General features: G+C 40.2%; 1 protein-coding gene across 3 annotated transcripts in view; it reads left to right on the forward strand.

Annotated features, from left to right (window-relative positions):
* Window positions 1–17,984, forward strand: part of FAAH2 (fatty acid amide hydrolase 2) — a 211,580-nt gene extending 193,596 nt beyond the window's left edge. For all 3 annotated transcript variants that reach the window (XM_055269427.1, XM_055269430.1, XM_055269426.2), the window contains one exon: window positions 17,533–17,984. In XM_055269427.1, coding sequence (XP_055125402.1) covers window positions 17,533–17,708 — 176 coding nt within the window. In that variant the 3' untranslated portion in view covers window positions 17,709–17,984. The remainder of the gene's footprint in view (window positions 1–17,532) is intronic.
* The last annotated feature ends 706 nt before the right edge of the window (window positions 17,985–18,690 follow it).

Below are 18,690 nucleotides of genomic sequence, written 5' to 3' on the forward strand. Positions count from 1 at the left end.
TCTCTTTCTATTTGAATACCCTTTATTTATTTTTCTTGCCTTATTTCCCTGGCCAGAACTTCCAATACTGTGTTGAATAGGAGTGGTGAGAGAGGGCATCCTTGTCTTCTGCTGGGTTTCAAAGGGAATGCTTCCAGCTTTTACCCATTCAGTATGATATCGGTTATAAGTTTGTCATAAATAGCTCTTATTATTTTGAGATATGTTCCATCGATACCTAGTTTATTGAGAGCTTTTAGCATGAAAGGGTGTTGAATTTTATCAAAGGCCCTTTCTGCATCTATCATGTGGTTTTTGTCACTGGTTCTGTTTATCCAATGGATTACATTTTGATTTTCATATGTTGAACAAGCCTTGCATCCCAGGGATGAAGCCAACTTGATCATGGTTTATAAGCTTTTTGATGTGCTGCTGAATTCCGTTTGCCAGTATTTTATTGAGGATTTTCACATTGATGTACATCACAGATGTTGGCCTGAAGTTTTCTTTTTTTGTTGTGTCTCTGCCAGGTTTTGGTATCAGGAAGATGCTGGCCTCATAAGATGCGTTAAGGAGGAGTCCTCCTTATTCTGTTGTTTGGAATAGTTTCAGAAGGAATGGTACCAGCTCCTCTTTGTATATCTGGTAGAATTTGACTGTGAATCTGTCTGGTCCTGGGCTTTTTAAATTGATGTTCTTGGACTTTTTTTTTTTTTAATTACTGCCTCTATTTCAGAATTTGTTACTGGTCTATTCAGGGTTCCTAATTCTTCCTGGTTTAGTCTTGAGAGGGTGCATGTGTCCAGGAATTTATCCGTTTCTTCTATGTTTTCCAGTTTATTTGCATAGAGGTGTTTATAGTATTCTCTGATGGTAATTTGTATTTCTGTGGAATCAGTGGTGATAGCCCCTTTATCATTTTTTATTATGTCTATTTGTTTCTTCTCAACTTTTTTCATTATTAGTCTATATACTGATCTATGTATTTTGTTAATCTTTTCAAAAAACCAGCTCCTGGAGTCATTGATTTTTTTGAAGGGTTTTTCATGTCTTGATCTCTTTCAGTTCTGCTCTGATCTTAGTTAATTTTTTTAATTTTAAATAATATGTTATTTACGTTATAGTATTGGCTTAAAAGAGACAATAATATAATTACACTGCTACATATTCATGAAAAATTGTTTCATCAACAAAGCAGGATATTAAGCTGTAATGGGTACAACTTTTCATAATCATATATTTACTTAGTAGAAAAAAAACTGGACTACCATAAACTAAAACATGTACAGTGGCTGTTCTTGTTTTGATTTATACTTTCTTTTGTTTATTGCTATGTTTAAAACTTTCTTTATATATATATTTTATTATACTTTAAGTTCTAGGGTACATGTGCACAATGTGCAGCTTTGTTACATATGTATACATTTGCCATGTTGGTGTGCTGCACCCATTAACTCATCATTTACAGTAGGTATATCTCCTAATGCTATCCCTCCCCCCCACACCCCACAACAGGCCTTGGTATGTGATGTTCCCCTTCCTGTGTCCAAGTGTTCTCATTGTTCAATTCCCACCTATGAGTGAGAACATACGGTGTTTGGTTTTCTATCCTTGCAATAGTTTGCTGAGAATTATGGTTTCCAGTTTCATCCATGTCCCTACAAAGGACATGAACTCATCCTTTTTATGGCTGCATAGTATTCCATGGTGTATATGTGCCACATTTTCTTAATCCAGTCTATCATTTTTGGACATTTGGGTTGGTTCCAAGTCTTTGCTATTGTGAATAGTGCCACAATAAACATAAATGTGCATGTGTCTTTATAGCAGCATGATTTATAATCCTTTGGGTATATACCCAGTAATGGGATGGCTGGGTCAAATGCTATTTCTAGTTTTAGATCCCTGAGGAATCACCACACTGTCTTCCACAATGGTTGAACTAGTTTCCAGTCCCACCAACAGTGTAAAAGTGTTCCTATTTCCCCACATCCTCTCCACCACCTGTCGTTTCCTGACTTTCTAATGATTGCCATGGTAACTGGCATGAAATGGTATCTCATTGTGGTTTTGATTTGCATTTCTCTGATGGCCAGTGATGATCAGCATTTTTTCATGTGTCCCTTGGCTTCATAAATGTCTTCTTTTGAGAAGTGTCTGTTCATATCCTTCACCCACTTTTTGATGGGGTTGTTTGTTTTTTCTTGTAAATTTGTCTGAGTTCTTCGTAGATTCTGGATATTAGCCCTTTGTCAGATGAGTAGATTGCAAAAACTTTCTCCCATTCTGAAGGTTGTCTGTTCACTCTGATGGTAGTTTGTTTTGCTGTGCAGAAGTGCTTTAGTTTAATTAGATCTCATTTGTCAATTTTGGCTTTTGTTGCCATTGCTTTTGGTGTTTTAGACATGAAGTCCTTGCCCATGCCTATGTCCTGAATGGTATTGCCTAGGTTTTCTTCTAGGGTTTTTATGGTCCTAGGTCTAACATTTAAGTCTTTAATACATCTTGAATTAATTTTTATGTAAGGTGTAAGGAAGGGATCCAGTTTCAGCTTTCTACATATGGCTCGCCAGTTTTCCCAGCACCATTAATTAACAGGGAATCCTTTCCCTATTGCTTGTTTCTGTCAGGTTTGTCGAAGATCAGATAGCTGTAGCTGTGTGATATTATTTCTGAGGGTTCTGTTCTGTTCCATTGGTCTATATCTCTGTTTTGGTACCAGTACCATGCTGTTTTGGTTACTGTAGCCTTGTAGTATAATTTGAAGTCAGGTAGTGTGATGCCTCCAGCTTTGTTCTTTTGGCTTAGGATTGACTTGGCAATGCGGGCTCGTTTTTGGTTCCATATGAACTTTCAATTAGTTTTTTCCAATTCTGTGAAGAAAGTCATTGGTAACTTGATGGAGATAGCATTGAATCTATAAATTACCTTGGGCAGTATGGCCATTTTCATGATATTGATTCTTCCTATCCATGAGCATGGAATGTTCTTCCATTTGTTGGTATCTTCTTATTTCATTGAGCAGTGGCTTGTAGTTGTCCTTGAAGAGGTCCTTCATATCCCCTGTAAGTTGGATTCCTAGGTATTTTATTCTCTTTGAAGCAATTGTGAATGGGAGCTCACTCATGATATGGCTCTCTGTATATCTGTTATTGGTGTATAAGAATGCTTGTGATTTTTGCACATTGATTTTGTATCCTGAGACTTTGCTGAAGTTGCTTATCAGCTTAAGGATATTTTCAGTTGAGACGATGGGGTTTTCTAGATATACAATCATGTCATCTACAAACAGGGACAATTTGACTTCCTCTTTTCCTAATTGAATACACTTTATTTCTTTCTCCTGCCTGATTGCCCTAGCCAGAACTTCCAACACTATGTTGAATAGGAGTAGTGAGAGAGGGCATCCCTGTCTTGTGCCAGTTTTCAAAGGGAATGCTTCCAGTTTTTGCCCATTCAGTATGATATTGGCTGTGGGTTTGTCATAAATAGCTCTTATTATTTTGAGATATGTCCCATCAATACCTAGTTTACTGACAGCTTTTAGCATGAAGGGTGGTTGAATTTTCTCAAAGGCTTTTTCTGCATCTATTGAGATAATCATGTGTTTTTTGTCTTTGGTTCTGTTTATATGTTGGATTACATTTATTGATTTGTGTATGTTGAACCAGCCTTGCATGCCAGGGATGAAGTCCACTTGATCATGGTCAATAAGCTTTTTGATGTGTTGCTAGATTCGGTTTGTCAGTATTCTATTGAGGATTTTTGCATTGATGTTCATCAGGGATATTGGTCTAAAATTCTCTTTTTTTGTTGTGTCTCTGTCAGGCTTTGGTATCAGGATGTTGCTGGCCTCATAAAATGAGGTCGGGAGGATTCCCACTTTTTCTATCGATTGGAATAGTTTCAGAAGGAATGGTACCAGCTCCGCCTTGTGCCTCTGATAGAATTTGGTTGTAAATCTGTCTGGTCCTGCACTTTTTTGGTTGGTAAGCTATTAAGTATTGCCTCAATTTCAGAGCCTGTTATTTGTCTATTCAGAGATTCAACGTCTTCCTGGTTTAGTCTTGGGAGGGTGTATGTGTTGAGGAATTTATCCATTTCTTCTAGATTTTCTAGTTTATTTGTGTAGAGGTGTTTGTAGTATTCTCTGATGGTAGTTTGTATTTCTTTGGGATTGGTGGTGATCTCCCCTTTATCATTTTTTATTGCATCTATTTGATTCTTCACTCTTTTCTTCTTTATTGGTCTTGCTAGTGGTCTATCAATTTTGTTGATCTCTTCAAAAAACCAGCATCTGGATTCATTAATTTTTTGAAGGGTTTTTTGTGTCTCTATCTCCTTCAATTCTGCTCTGATCTTAGTTGTTTCTTGCCTTCTGCTGGCTTTTGATTGTGTTTGCTCTTGCTCCTCTAGTTCTTTTAATTGTGATTTTAGGGTGTCAATTTTAGGTCTTTCCTGCTTTCTCTTGTGGGCATTTAGTTCTATAAATTTCCCTCTACACACTGCTTTGAATGTGTCCCACAGATTCTAGTATGTTGTTTCTTTGTTTTCATTGGTTTCAAAGAACATCTTTATATCTGCCTTCATTTTGTTATGTAAGCAGTAGTCATTCAGGAGTAGGTTTTTCAGTTTCCATGTAGTTTAGTGGTTTTGTGTGAGTTTCTTAATCCTCAGTTCTAGTTTGATTGTACTGTGGTCTTAGAGACAGTTTGTTATAATTTCTGTTCTTTTACATTTGCTGAGGAATGCTTTACTTCCAACTATGTGGTCAATTTTGGAATAAGTGCAATGTGATGCTAAGAAGAACATATATTCTGTTGTTTTGGGGTGGAGAGTTCTATAGATGTCTATTAGGTCCTCTTCGTGCAGAGCTGAGTTCAATTCCTGGATATCCTTTTTAACTTTGTGTCTCGTGGATCTGTCTAATGTTGACAGTGGGGTGTTAAAGTCTCCCATTATTATTGTGTGGGAGTCTCAGTCTCTTTGTAAGTCTCTAAGGACTTGCTTTATGAATCTGTGTGCTCCTGTATTGGTTGCATATATATTTAAGATAGTGTGCTCTTCTTGTTGAATTGACTCCTTTGCCATTCAGTACGTAATGGCCTTCTTTGTCTCTTGATCTTTGTCGGTTTAAAGTCTCTTTTATCAGATACTAGGATTACAACCCCTGTCTTTTTTTGTTTTCCATTTGCTTGGTAGATCTTCCTCCATCCTTTTATTTTGAGCCTATCTGTGTCTCTGCACGTGAGATGGATCTCCTGAATACAGCACACTGACAGGTCTTGACTCTTTACCCAATTTGCCAGTCTATGTCTTTTAATTGGAGTATTTAGCCCATTTACATTTAAGGTTAATATTGTTATATATGAATTTGATCCTTTCATTATGATGTCAGCTGGTTATTTCGCTCGTTAGTTGATGCAGTTTCTTCCTAGCATCAATGGTCTTTACAATTCGGCATGTTTTTGCAGTGGCTGGTACCAGTTGTTCCTTTCCATGTTTAGTGCTTCCTTCAGGATCTCTTTTAGGACAGGCCTGGTGGTGACAAAATGTCTCAGCATTTGCTTGTCTGTAAAGTATTTTATTTGTCCTTCACTTATGAAGCTTAGTTTGGCTGCATATGAAATTCTGGGTTGAAAATTCTTTTCTTTAAGAATGTTGAATATTGGCCCCCACTCTCTTCTGGCTTGTAGAGTTTCTGCTGAGAGATCTGCTGTTAGTCTAATGGGCTTCCCTTTGTGGGTAACCCGACCTTTCTCTCTGGCTGCCCTTAACATTTTTTCCTTCATTTCAACTTTGGTGAATCTGACAATTATGTGACTTAGAGTTGCTCTTCTCGAGGAGTATCTTTGTGGGGTTCTTGGTATTTCCTGAATTTGATTGTTGGCCTGCCTTGCTAGATTGGGGAAGTTCTCCTGGATAATATCTTGCAGAGTGTTTTCCAACTTGGTTCCATTCTCCCCATCACTTTCAAGTACACCAATCAGATGTAGATTTGGTCTTTTCACATTGTCCCATATTTCTTGGAGGCTTTGTTCATTTCTTTTTATTCTTTTTTCTGTGAACTTCTCTTCTCACTTCATTTCATTCATTTCATCTTCAATCACTGACCCTTTCTTCCAGCTGATCGAATTGGCTACTGAAGCTTGTGCATTCATCCTGTATTTCTCGTGCCGGGGGTTTCAGCTCCATCAGGTCATTTAAGGCCTTCTCTATATTGGTTAGTCTAGTTAGCCATTCGTCTAATCTTTTTTGAAGGTTTTTAACTTCTTTGCGATGGGTTTGAACCTGCTTCTTTAGCTCGGAGAAGTTTGATCATCTGAATCCTTCTTCTCTCAACTTGTCAAAGTCATTCTCCATCCAGCTTTGTTCTGTTGCTGGTGAGGAGCTGTGTTCCTTTGGAAGAGGAGAGGTGCTCTTTTAGAATTTTCAGTTTTTCTGCTCTGTTTTTTCACCATCTTTGTGGTTTTATCTAGTTTTGGGTTTTGAAGATGGTGACGTACAGATGGGGTTTTGTTGTGGATGTCCTTTCTCTTTGTTAGTTTTCCTCCTAACAGACAGGACCCTCAGCTGCAGGTCTGTTGGAGTTTGCTGTAGGTCCACTCCAGACTCTGTTTGCCTGGGTATCAGCAGCGGAAGCTGCAGAACAGTGAATATTGCTGAACAGCAAATGTTGCTACCTGATCGTTCCTCTGGAAGTTTTGTTTTAGAGGGGTACCCGGCCATGTGAGGTGTCAGTCTGCCCCTCCTGAGGGGTGCTTCCCACTTAGGCTACTCGTGGTTCAGGGACCCACTTGAGGAGGCAGTCTGTTCGTTCTCAGATCTCAAACTCTGTGCTGGGAGAACCAGTACTCTCTTCAAAGCTGTCAGACAGGGACATTTAAGTTTGCAGAGGTTTCTGCTTTCTTTTGTTCTGCTTTTGCCTTGCTCCCAGTGGTGGAGTCTACAGAGGCAGGGAGGCCTCCTTGACTGCTGTGGGCTCCACCCAGTTCGAGCTGCCTGGATGCTTTGTTTACCTACTCAAGGCTCAGCCACGGCAGGTGCCCATCCCCCAGCCTTTCTGCTGCCTCGCAGTTCAATCTCAAACTGCTGTGCTAGCAATGAGTGAGACTCCATGGCCATGGGACCCTCCAAGCTGGGAGTGGGATATAATCTCCTGGTGTGCCATTTGCTAAGACCATTGGAAAAGTGCAGTATTAAGGTGGTAGTGACTCGATTTTCCAGGTACCGTCTGTCACTGCTTTGCTTGGCTAGGAAAGGGAATTCCATGAACCCTTGCACTTCCTGAGTGAGGTGACACCTTGCCCTGCTTCAGCTTATGCTTGGTGTGCTACGCCCACTGTCCTGCACCCACTCTCCAACAAGCCCCAGAGAGATGAACCTGTTACCTTAGTTGGAAATGCAGAAATCACCCGTCTTCTGTGTCACTCACGCTGGGAGCTGTGGACTGGAGCTGTTCCTATTCAGCCATCTTGTAACTGCCCCCCCCGATCTTAGTTATTTCTTATCTTCTGTTAGCTTTTGAATTTGCTCCTGCTTCTCTAGTTCTTTTCATTGTTATGGTATGGTGTCAATTTTAGATCTTTCATGCTTTCACCTGTGGGCATTCAGTGCTATTAATTTTCCTCAGACACTGGTTTAAATGTGTCTTGGAGATTTCGGTAGGTTGTGTCTTTGTTCTCATTGGTTTCAAAAAACTTATTTATTTCTACCTTAATTTCGTTATTTACCCAGTAGTCATTCAGGAGCAGATTGTTCAGTTTCCATGTAGTTGTGCTGTTTTTAGTGAGTTTCTTAATCCTGAGTTCTAATTTGATTTCACTGTGGTCTGAGAGACTATTTGTTTTCTATTTTTTGCATTTGCTGAGGAGTGTTTAACTTTCAATTATGTGGTTGATTTTAGAATAAGTGCTATGTGGTGCTGAGAAGAATGTATATTCTATTATTTTGTGGTGGTGAGATCTTCAGATATCCATTAGGTCTGCTTGGTCCAGAGCTGAGTCGAAGTCCTGAAAATCCTTGTTTATTTTCTGTGTCATTGATCTGTCTAATATAGTCAGTGGGTGTTAAAGTCTCCCACTATCATTGTGTGGGAGTGTACATCTCTTGTAGGTTTCTAACATCTTGTTTTGTGAATCTGGGTTCTCCTGTTTTGGGTGCATATATATTTACGATAGTTAGCTCTTCTTGTTGCATTGTTCCCTTTGCCATTATGTAATGCCCTTCTATGCCTTTTTTGATCTTTGTTGGTTTAACATCTGTTTTATCAAAGAATAGGATTGCAGGAAGGGAAATATCAGACACTGGGGACTGTTGTGGGGTGGGGGATGGGGGGAAGGATAGCATTAGGAGATATACCTAATGCTAAATGACGAGTTAATGGGTGCAGCACACCAACATGGCACATGTATACATATGTAACAAACCTGCACGTTGTGCACATGTACCCTAAAACTTAAAGTATAATAATAAAATTTCAAAAGAAAAGGATAGGATTGCAACCACTGCTTTCTTTTGCTTTACACTTGCTTGGTAAATATTTCTCCATCCCTTTATTTTGAGCCTATGTGTGTCTTTGCACATAAGATGGGTCTTCTGAATACAGCACACCGATGGGTCTTGACTCTTTATCCCATTTGCCAGTTGGTGTCTTTTAATTGGGGCATTTAGCCCATTTATATTTAAGGTTAATATTGTTATGTGTGAAATTGCTCCTGTCATTATGATGCCAGCTGGTTGTTTTGCCCGTTAGTTGATGCAGTTTCTTCATAGTGTTGATGGTCTTTACAATTTGGTATGTTTTTGCAGTGGCTGATACCAGTTTTTCCATTCCATATTTAGTGCTTCCTTCAGGAGCTCTTTTAAGGCAGGTTTGGTGGTGACAGAGTTCCTCAGTATTTGTTTGTCTTTGAAGGATTTTATTTCTCCTTCTCTTATGAAGCTTTGTTTGGATGTGAAATTTTGGTTTGAAAACCATTTTCTTTAAGAAAGTTGAATGTTTGCCCCCACTGTCTTTAGGCTTGTAGGGTTTTTGCAGATTAATCCATTGTTGGTCTGTTGGGCTTCCCTTTGTAGGTAACCTGACTTTTCTCTTTGGCTGCTCATAACATTTTTTCCTTCATTTCAACCTTGGAGAATCTGGCAATTAGGTGTCTTGGGGTTGCTCTTCTTGAGGAGTATCTTAATGGTGTTTTCTGTATTTCCTGTATTTGAATGTTGACCTGTCTTGCTAGGTTGGGGAAGTTTTCCTGGATAATATCCTGAAGTGTGCTGTCTAACTTGGTTCCATTCTCCCCATCATCCTTAAGGATCCCAGTCAATCGTAGGTTTGTTCTTTTCACATAGTCCCATATTTCTTGGAGGCTTTGTTTTCTTCCTTTTCACTCTTTTTATTTCTAATGTTGTAATCTTGCCTTATTTCAGTAAGGTGATTTTCAATCTCTGATATCCTTTCTTCCACTTGATCTACTTGGCTATTGTTAACTTGTGTATGCTTCACGAAGTTCTCATGCTGTCTTTTTCAGCTCTGTCATGTCATTTATATCCTCTCTAAACTAGTTATTTTAGTTAGCATTTCCTGTAACCTTTTATCAAGGTTTTTAGCTTCCTTGCCTTGGGTTAGAACATGCTCATTTAGCTCAGAGGAGTTTATTATTACCCACATTCTGAAGCCTACTTCTGTCAATTTGTCAATCTCATTCTGTATCCAGTTTTGTGCCCTTGCTGGAGAGGAGTTGCAATCATTTGGAGGAGAAGAGGCATTCTGGTTTTAGGAATTTTCAGTGCTTTTGTGCTGTTTTTTTCCTCATCTTCAGTATTTATCTACCTTTGATCTTTGAAGCTGATAACCTTGGATGGGATTTTTGTGTGGGGTTCCTTTATGTTGATGTTGATGTTGTTGCTTTCTGTTTATTAGTTTTTCTTCTAACAGTCAGGCCTCCCTTCTACAGGTCTGCTGCAGTTTGCCAGAGGTCCAATCCAGACCCTGTTCTCCTGGGTATCACCAGTGGAGGCTGTAGAACAGCAAAGATTGCTGCCTGCTCCTTCCTCTGGAAGCTTCATCCCAGAAGGGCACCAGCCTGATGCCAGCTGGAGCTGTCTTGTATGAAGTGTCCTTTGACCCCCGTTGGGAGGTCTCTCCCAGTTGGGTGCACAAGGTCAGGGACCCAGTTGAGGTGGCATTCAGTCCCTTGGCAGAGCTGGTGCACTGTGCTGGGAGAATCCCTCTTGTCAGGATTAGTTGTTCTCTTCAGAGCCAGCAGGCCGGAATGATGAAATCCCCTGAAGCTGCTCCCACAGCTACTGCTTCCCCCAGATGCTCTGTCCCAGGGAGATGGTAGTTTTGTCTGTAAGCACCCGACTGGGGCTGTTACTTTTCCTTCAGGGATGCCCTACCCAGTGATGCAGGGATGCAGTCTGGCTACAGCCACTTTGCTGTGCCCAGCCCAGACCTCCCAGTCTCCTCAGTGCTTTCAGGGGAAAACTGCCTACCAAATCCTCAGTAATGGTGAATGCCCTTCCCCCCATCAAGCTCAATTGTCCCTGGTCAATTTCAGACTGTTGTGCTGGCTGCATGAATTTCAAGCCAGTGGTTCTCAGCTTGCTGGGCTCCCTGGCAGTGGGACCTGCTGAGCAATACCACTAGGCTCCCTGGCTTCAGCCTCCTTTCCAGAAGAGTGAACAGTTGTGTCTCATTTGGGTTCCAGGTGCCACTGGAGTTCCAGCCACACTGGGATATGGAAAAAGTACACCTGCAGCTATCTCAGTGCCAAAACAACCACCCCGTTTTGTGTTTGAAACTCCGGGCCCTGGTGGTGTAGGCACACAAGGGAATCTTCTGATCTGCAGATTGTGAAAACCATGGGAAAAGCATAGTAACCTCTCTGGGTATCACAGTCCCTCATAGCTTCCCTCGGCAGGGAGAGGGAGGTCCCCCAACTTCTTGTACTTCTTGGATGAGGCAATGCCCCACTGTGCTTCTGCTCACCCTCCTCTGGGTTGGACCCACTGCCTAACCAGTCCCTATGAGATGAACTGGGTACCTCACTTGAAAATTCAGAAATCATCCACCTTCTGCATTGGTCTCACTGGGAGCTGCAGACCAGATCTGCTTGTATGCAGCCATCTTGGCTTCATTCCCTCAATTTTTTTTTTTATTGCTTGTCTGGAAATATTTTATTTCTTCTTCATTTTTGAAACAGTTTGGAAGGATATAAAATTTTTGGCAGCAGGTTTTTATTTTTTAAAGGAGTTAAAATAGCCCCCAGTCTCTTCTGAGTTTTGGGATTTTTACAGAGAAGTCCACTCTTAGCCTGATTGGTTTTCTTTTATAGGTGCTTTGATTAATGCTCTCTTCTTTATTATTGACTTTAGATAGTCTGATCACTATATAACTTCATAATGTTTATTTTAAATAATATCTCACAGATGTTCTCTGAGTTTCTTGTACATGGATATCTTTCTAGCAAGATTAGCAAAATGTTCCTGAATTATTTCCTCACGTATATTTTCAAGGTTGTTTACATTTTTCTTCCTCTCTCTTAGAAATGCCAATATGTTATAGGTTTTGTTGCTTTACGTAATCCCATATTTCACAAAGACTTTGTTCCATTTTTTTAATTTTTTTTATTTTTGTCTGACCAGTTTAGTTTGAGAGACTGATCTTCAATCTCTGAAATTCTTTCTTCTACTTGGTCTAGTCTATTATTAAAGTGTTCAACTTTATTTTGAAATTCCTTAAGTGAATTTTTCATTTCCAGAAGTCCTGTTTGATTTTTAAAAAAAATATATTTATCTCTTCCTTCATATCCTGAATTGCCTTCATATTTTCTTTTTGGTTGGTTTTCAGTCTTGTCTTGGATCTTGTGGAGCATCCTGACAATCCACAGTTTGAATTCTTTATCTGTCATTTCTGAGTTTCCATTTTGGTTAAGGTCCATTGCTAGAAAGCTAGTTTGACTCTTGTTGGTATCACAACATTCAGCTTTTTCATGGTGCCAGATTTCTTATGCTGAGTTCTTCTCATCTGGAGGTATTGTCACTTACTTTTGAAATTTATTTTTGTTCAGATGGTATTTGTTTTTCTTTCCCTATTTTTTCTTCCTCCCTCCTGAGAATGTTACTGTATAGTATTCTGGGTAGAGTCCTTGGCTTTGCTTCTATTTCCTGTGCACTTCTGGGGGAAACTTTTTTTTTTTTTTTGAGACGGAGTTTCGCTCTTATTTCTCAGGCCAGAATGCAATGGCACACAATCAATCTCAGCTCACTGCAAGCTCCACCTCCCGGGTTCAAGTGATTCTCCTGCCTCAGCCTCCCAAGTAGCTGGGATTACAGGCATGGGCATGTGCCACCACACCCAGCTAATTTTGTATTTTTAGTAGAGACGGGGTTTCTCCGTGTTGGTGAGGCTGCTCTCGAACTCCTGACCTCAGGTGATCCACCCGTCTCGGACTCCCAAAGTGCTGGGATTACAGGCATGAGCCACTGCGCCCGGCCACTGACAACTTTTTTATTAGGCTATGCACTTTGACCTTCTGGCCAGGGGGTAGCACTTAAGGGTAAGACACAGATGTGGCATAAGCAGATGGGTATTTGATCTTTGTTTACTGTGAGGGGATCCCTGTTGTTTCACGTAATGAGCTAGATTGTGGTGATCCCAATGCTCTGAGCTTCCTTCTTAACTGTGGCTGGGGAGGCACACCTGATCTGATTTGGACCCTTTGGCTTGCCTACAAATACTCCAATGCTGAGCACAGGCACTAGTCCTGATAGGGGTGGCTGGGAGAACTCCTGGTACATACACTTAGGCCTCTGCTGGAAGTGAGGGGGTTGCACTGCCTCCATCTCCTAAATAGGCAGGAACACAATCTGTTCCCTTTTCACACCCTTGTTGTAGGGCTCATCATGTACACTTCAGATGCATGTTGTTGTCTCTCCAGGCCACAGTGTGTCTGAGAGCCAGGGAGAATGCCTCTCTTGCAACTCTCCATGGGGGTGTTTTTGAGGCAGAATATCTTTACTCACTCAACCCAAATACAGACAGCTTTATGGCTCACCTCTTCTTTGACATATTAATGTTGCTGCTTCATGTAAGGGAGAGGTCTGCCTTTCAGCCCATGTGGTGAGTGTCATTTGTGGTGGTGTGAGCTGGTTAAGTTAGTCTGACCTCAGATGCCAGGAGGACTGGATAGGTACTAGCTATGTTAGACTGGGCTAGGTAGCTCCCCAGTCCCCAGGCCCCTAGATGGCCCATTGGATGGCATTTACGAGTCCTGAAGGGGCTGGACCTGGGTTGAGCCAGCCCAGAGTTCAGTGCTGTCTGTGTAATGGGGAGAGTTGGGTTGGTCCCTGGGTCACTGGCTGAACTCTCAGGCAGGTCAGGCAGACCAGTCAGGTGGTGGGAACCTGAGGGTGGATACCTGGCCTGTGGTTATTGGGCTCTCCAAGGGGCTCTGGGCTGCAGCTGAAATATTCAGTTGGGGGCAAGCCAGCCATGCTGTGGACCTTTCACTGGGTAGAGCAAGTCCCCGAAGTTGGAAAAATGGAAACTGGAAGCTGTGAGGCACGTGGTGCACCCACACTTTCCTCCTACAGATGCAGTGTTGGATTTTGTTGTGGGAGGCATGCACAGGTAGGTGCCAGGCCTCCCTACTCTCTCCCTGGCCCAGAGGTGGCAGGGACAAAGTTAGTAACAGTAGTGGCTGCAAAATGGTTGGCAGCAACCTCTGGGATTTGGGCTGTCAACGAAATGCCAAGCCATGGCCACAGTCTTCAAGCAGGGGCAGGGGAAGTTGCACTGGTGACCTGGAGCCTGCAAACCCCATTTAGTGTGAAGCAGTGTAAGTGGGGAGTTGTGTGGCACACAGTAAACCTGTTGCTTCTTTGTACTTCAGCTGTAGTATCTGTGCTGAAGGCTGCAGAAGTGCCTAGCTTTCCCATTTCCTCCCTAGCCCAGGGGAAGGAGGGATGGCATAACTTCTGTTACTTAAACATTGGTTATTTTGATACTGTCCCATAATTCTCAGACCTTCTTCATTATTTTTTCTTATATCTTTCTTTAACTACCTTACCTTTCCTTAAATACTTTTACTTATAACATTCCTTAACTACTTCTGAATTCATTATCAGTCATCTCATAGAGCTCTGTTTATTCAGGGCCCATAATTAGAGGTTTATTAGTTTATTTTTGTGATTTTTAAAAATTGTTTGCAATTTTTGTGTTCTTGTTTTGGTGCCTGTTCATTTGGGTACATGGCCACCTCTTTCAGCCTTTGTAGGTGTTCTTTGGCAATGATAATCTTTCAGTATTTATTCTAACCTGGGATTTTGGGTGGACCAACTGATAGCAACCCTGGACAGCTGACCTTGCTCTTGGGTTCTCTAGTTGGGGTGAGCTGCTACCTGTAGTTTGAGGTTGAGTGGAATGGCAAGCTGTGCTTTGTAGTCTGATGAGACAACTAGCTGGGTTTTAATTTGGCAGTGCTGATGGCTGTCCTTTGCAATCACCTCTGATCAAATTGCATTTCATGCTGCCTTCCCCAGCAAAACAGTACTGCTGTTTGGAATCCGTAGTCAGTCAGGGCCATGTGCTGGTGCTCTTAGGCTCAAGGAGGTCTCTGGGGTGACTGTTCAGCCACCTGGGACAAGACAGTTTAGGTACTTCCTTTCACAGATATTCATGGATCAGCACTTGCCTTCTGGCCTGAGGAAGCCTTAAAGAGAACATTAAGCGGCCGGGTGCGGTGGCTCACGCTTGTAATCCCAGCACTTTGGGAGGCCGAGGCGGGCGGATCACGAGGTCAGGAGATCGAGACCACGGTGAAACCCAGTCTCTACTAAAAAAAAGTACAAAAAAATTAGCTGGGCGTGGTGGCGGGCTCCTGTAGTCCCAGCTACTCGGAGAGGCTGAGGCAGGAGAATGGCGTGAACCCGGGAGGCGGAGCTTGCAGTGAGCCGAGATCACGCCACTGCACTCCAGCCTGGGCGACAGAGCGAAACTCCATCTCAAAAAAAAAAAAAAAAGAGAGAACATTAAGCATTAATGGGATTGTCATACAGTCAGTGGGGTTGAGTGGGGCCAGATGCTCTCTTCCATGGATAATTACTGGCCTACAGTTGCCTCCAAGCCTGGAAAAGGCTCAAGGAGAGAAGTGACATTACGTAAGGAAGCTGGCTAGGGACTTCAGCTAAGCAAACCCGTGGACTATGGTTCCTGCAGGGCAGTGCTGTTGGCTGTTTTCTATCATTTGGCACCTTCATTGACAAAAGTGAAGAGCCACTGCCAAAATCCATGTGCTCATCATTGTGAGCCCCACCCCTTTTCTTTGTTTCTAACTAACCTCAGGTGCCCTAGCCCTGCTGGTACTCCCAATGTTTGTCATGGAGTGAGACAAGAGTGAGCTTCCTGTAAAGCACCTCACAATGACGAGGAAGCTGGCTATATGTTTACAACTCTCTTTTCCCCTGCAGAAACATGAGCCCAGGGGAATCTTCTGTGGCACTGTTACAGCTTGAGAGAGGGTGATACGAAATGAAACCATTCCTCTTACCCTTTGAATGCAGCTGTTATTTGTTCTGTGGCTGGAGGGGCTATCTCCCAAATTCAGGGATATTCATGAAAGTATTCTTATCTGCGGATAGTTGGTAGTTGGATTTATGTGAGGGGGACTGGAACTGCAGAACTCCTCCTATTCCATTATCTTGCTGACATCACTCTCTTTACTTTCCTCTCAATTTACTTTTAATAAAGGTTTCAAGACAGTTCAATGAAGAATTAATAGTCTTTTCATCAAATGGTTCTAGGACAACTGGATATCTACATGCAAAAGAATAAAGTTGGAGCCCTGCCACACACACACCGTATACAAAAACTAATGCAAAATAAATAGGAGACCTAAATGTAAAAGCTAAAACTCTAATATTGTTATAAGGAAACATGAGTACATCTTCACGACCTTGAGATAAAATGTTTCCTAGATACAGCTTCAAAAGCACAGGCAATAAAAGAAAGCATGATAAATTAGAATTTGCCAAAATTAAAAGAAAATCTATTTCAAAATGTAGCTTCAATAAAGTAAAAAGGAAAGACACTGACCAGGGGAAAATATTTGCAAATTATATAACGACTGGGGATTTATATTCCAAATATATGAAAAACTCTTACAACTCAGTAATAAGACGATAACCCAACTTAAAATGCACAATGGATTTCAATAGATATTTCCCTAAAGAAAACATACTAATTGCCCATAAGTGCGTGAGAGAATGGTCAATATAATTACTCATTAGGGAAATGCATATTAAAATCACAAGGAGTTATCATTGCACATTCACTAAAATAGTTATAAACAAAAAGGATAAGGGTTAATGAGCATGTGGAGTAACTGGAACCTTCATACATTTCTGGTAAGACTATTGTCAAATTGGTGCAGACTCTTTGGAAAACAATTTGGCATTTTCTTAAAATGTTAAATGTAAATTTGTCATAAGACTCAACTATTTCATTCATCTGTATATGTATATATACGCTCAAGAAATGAAAATAAATATTCATACAGACATAAACAAATGTGTAATTATATTGCTGATTTTTGCAGCATAATTAGTAATAGCCAAAAGTATTAGTCCAACTGTCCAGTAACCGGTGAATAGATAATCAAAATTTGGTATATTTATTCAATGGAATAGTCTTCGTCCATAAAAGAACCATTTATATAAACCTTGAAAACATTGTGCAGAGTGGAATAAATCACACACAAAATGTTACATATTATATAATGCAATTTCTAGAAAGTGTTCAGAATAGGAAATCTATACAGATAAAAGTTTAATTACTGGATATGGGGGATTGGGGAAATAGACAAATGGAGTGTAATTGCTAATTGGTATGGGGTTTTTGGGGTGGATGATAAAAATGTTCTCTACCTAGATTGTGGTGATGCTTGCACAATTCTGTAAATTTATTAGCAATCATTAAACTGTACATTTGAAATGAGGAATCTTATTTTATATAAATTATGCTGCAATAAAGTTTTACAACAGCATGAATGAGGTAAATAATGACAAATCACAACTCTAGATTAGTGTGAGGTGATATTACAAAATGTTTATAGCTTAAAAGAAAATCCATATATTTAAGAGTATATTGTTCTACTTTATAATTTACTCTGATTTTTCTGAAAGTGCTATGGAAAACAAATTAGAAATAACATCATAGGAAAGAACATTAGGCTATTATTCACACTTTCTGCATTCAGATCTCAATTAAAGCTTTTGCTAGCCAAGTGACCTTGGATGTGTTATATAACTTCTCTATACTTCAGTTATTTCATCAGAAAAGTAGTGATAATTAATAGCTTCTATATTATGAGCTTGTTGTGATGTCAAGTATTTAATACAGGTAAAGTTCCTAAATATTATTAAGTCCTAAGTAGATAGTAAATGATAATTATATGTTTTCACCTATTATCTTTATTATTGACAAAATAATTGAAGAAATACGTTTTCAGGAACAGGTCTTGATTTCTCACTTATTTTGTTTGTTTTCTTTAGGTGTCTTCAGTGCCCTGGGTTTGCCTGTGACCCAATGCCCACTGGGACTGAATGCCAAAGGACTCCCTCTAGGCATCCAGGTTGTGGCTGGACCCTTTAATGATCATCTGACCCTGGCTGTGGCCCAGTACTTGGAGAAAACTTTTGGGGGCTGGGTCTGTCCAGGAAAGTTTTAGGAGGACCTTCTGCAAGGTTAATATGTGTGTGTGTGTGTGTGTGTGTGTGTGTTTGTGTGGTGGTGTTTCTATTAATTGGGTGAAATCAAGCACCAGCAGACAAGCAGAGAAACAACTGGGGAATTTATTGACTCATTTAGTTATTCTTTCTACTTTGATTTCCTTCTCTAACTGTTGGACTTGCTAAAATGGTATTATTTGCTTCTTGCTTTTATGTTACTGGAAAGTTAGGACATGTAAATGGGTAAGTGCAATAAAGTTTCCTAAATGCTGGAATCGTGTCTGCTTTGGGTACAGCAGGGAAATTAAAGAACGGAATGTCCAGTGCTAATGAGGGGATCTTAAGAAACTTTAGAGAAGAGATATTGCTGAAAATGACAAATGGAGAGTTACGTGTTTTCCAGGCAGACCATTAAGTAAGGGAATTCCAGTTAGAAGAAGCTACAGTGAAGAAGGCAAGGACATGCTGCTGTAAGTTAGTATGGCTGGTGGGGAACTGGAGGGGTGTATATAAGTAATGAGACCATGGTAAGGAAAGCTCTTCCAATATCCCCCAAAAATGTTTTATAATTTTGTTCACTAAGAGATCCTAGAAGCAACAGGTCCTAGAACAACATTATATATATATAATCATATATATAATCATATATTATATATGATTTTATATACTGATATTATATATTGAAATTATATATTGATTATATATTGATATTATATATGATTGTATATATTAATCATCATATATGATTATATAATATCATATATATTCATATATATGAATGAATATATCATATATATTCATATATATGAATGAATATATCATATATACTCATATATATGAATGAATATATCATATATATCATATATATTCACATATATGAATGAACGTATCATATATATTCACATATATGAATGAACGTGTCATATATTCACATATATGAATGAACGTATCATATATTCACATATATATAGGAACGTATCA

The sequence above is a fragment of the Symphalangus syndactylus genome, chromosome X, assembly GCF_028878055.3.
Source record: "Symphalangus syndactylus isolate Jambi chromosome X, NHGRI_mSymSyn1-v2.1_pri, whole genome shotgun sequence".
In the NCBI taxonomy this organism is placed as follows: domain Eukaryota; kingdom Metazoa; phylum Chordata; class Mammalia; order Primates; family Hylobatidae; genus Symphalangus; species Symphalangus syndactylus.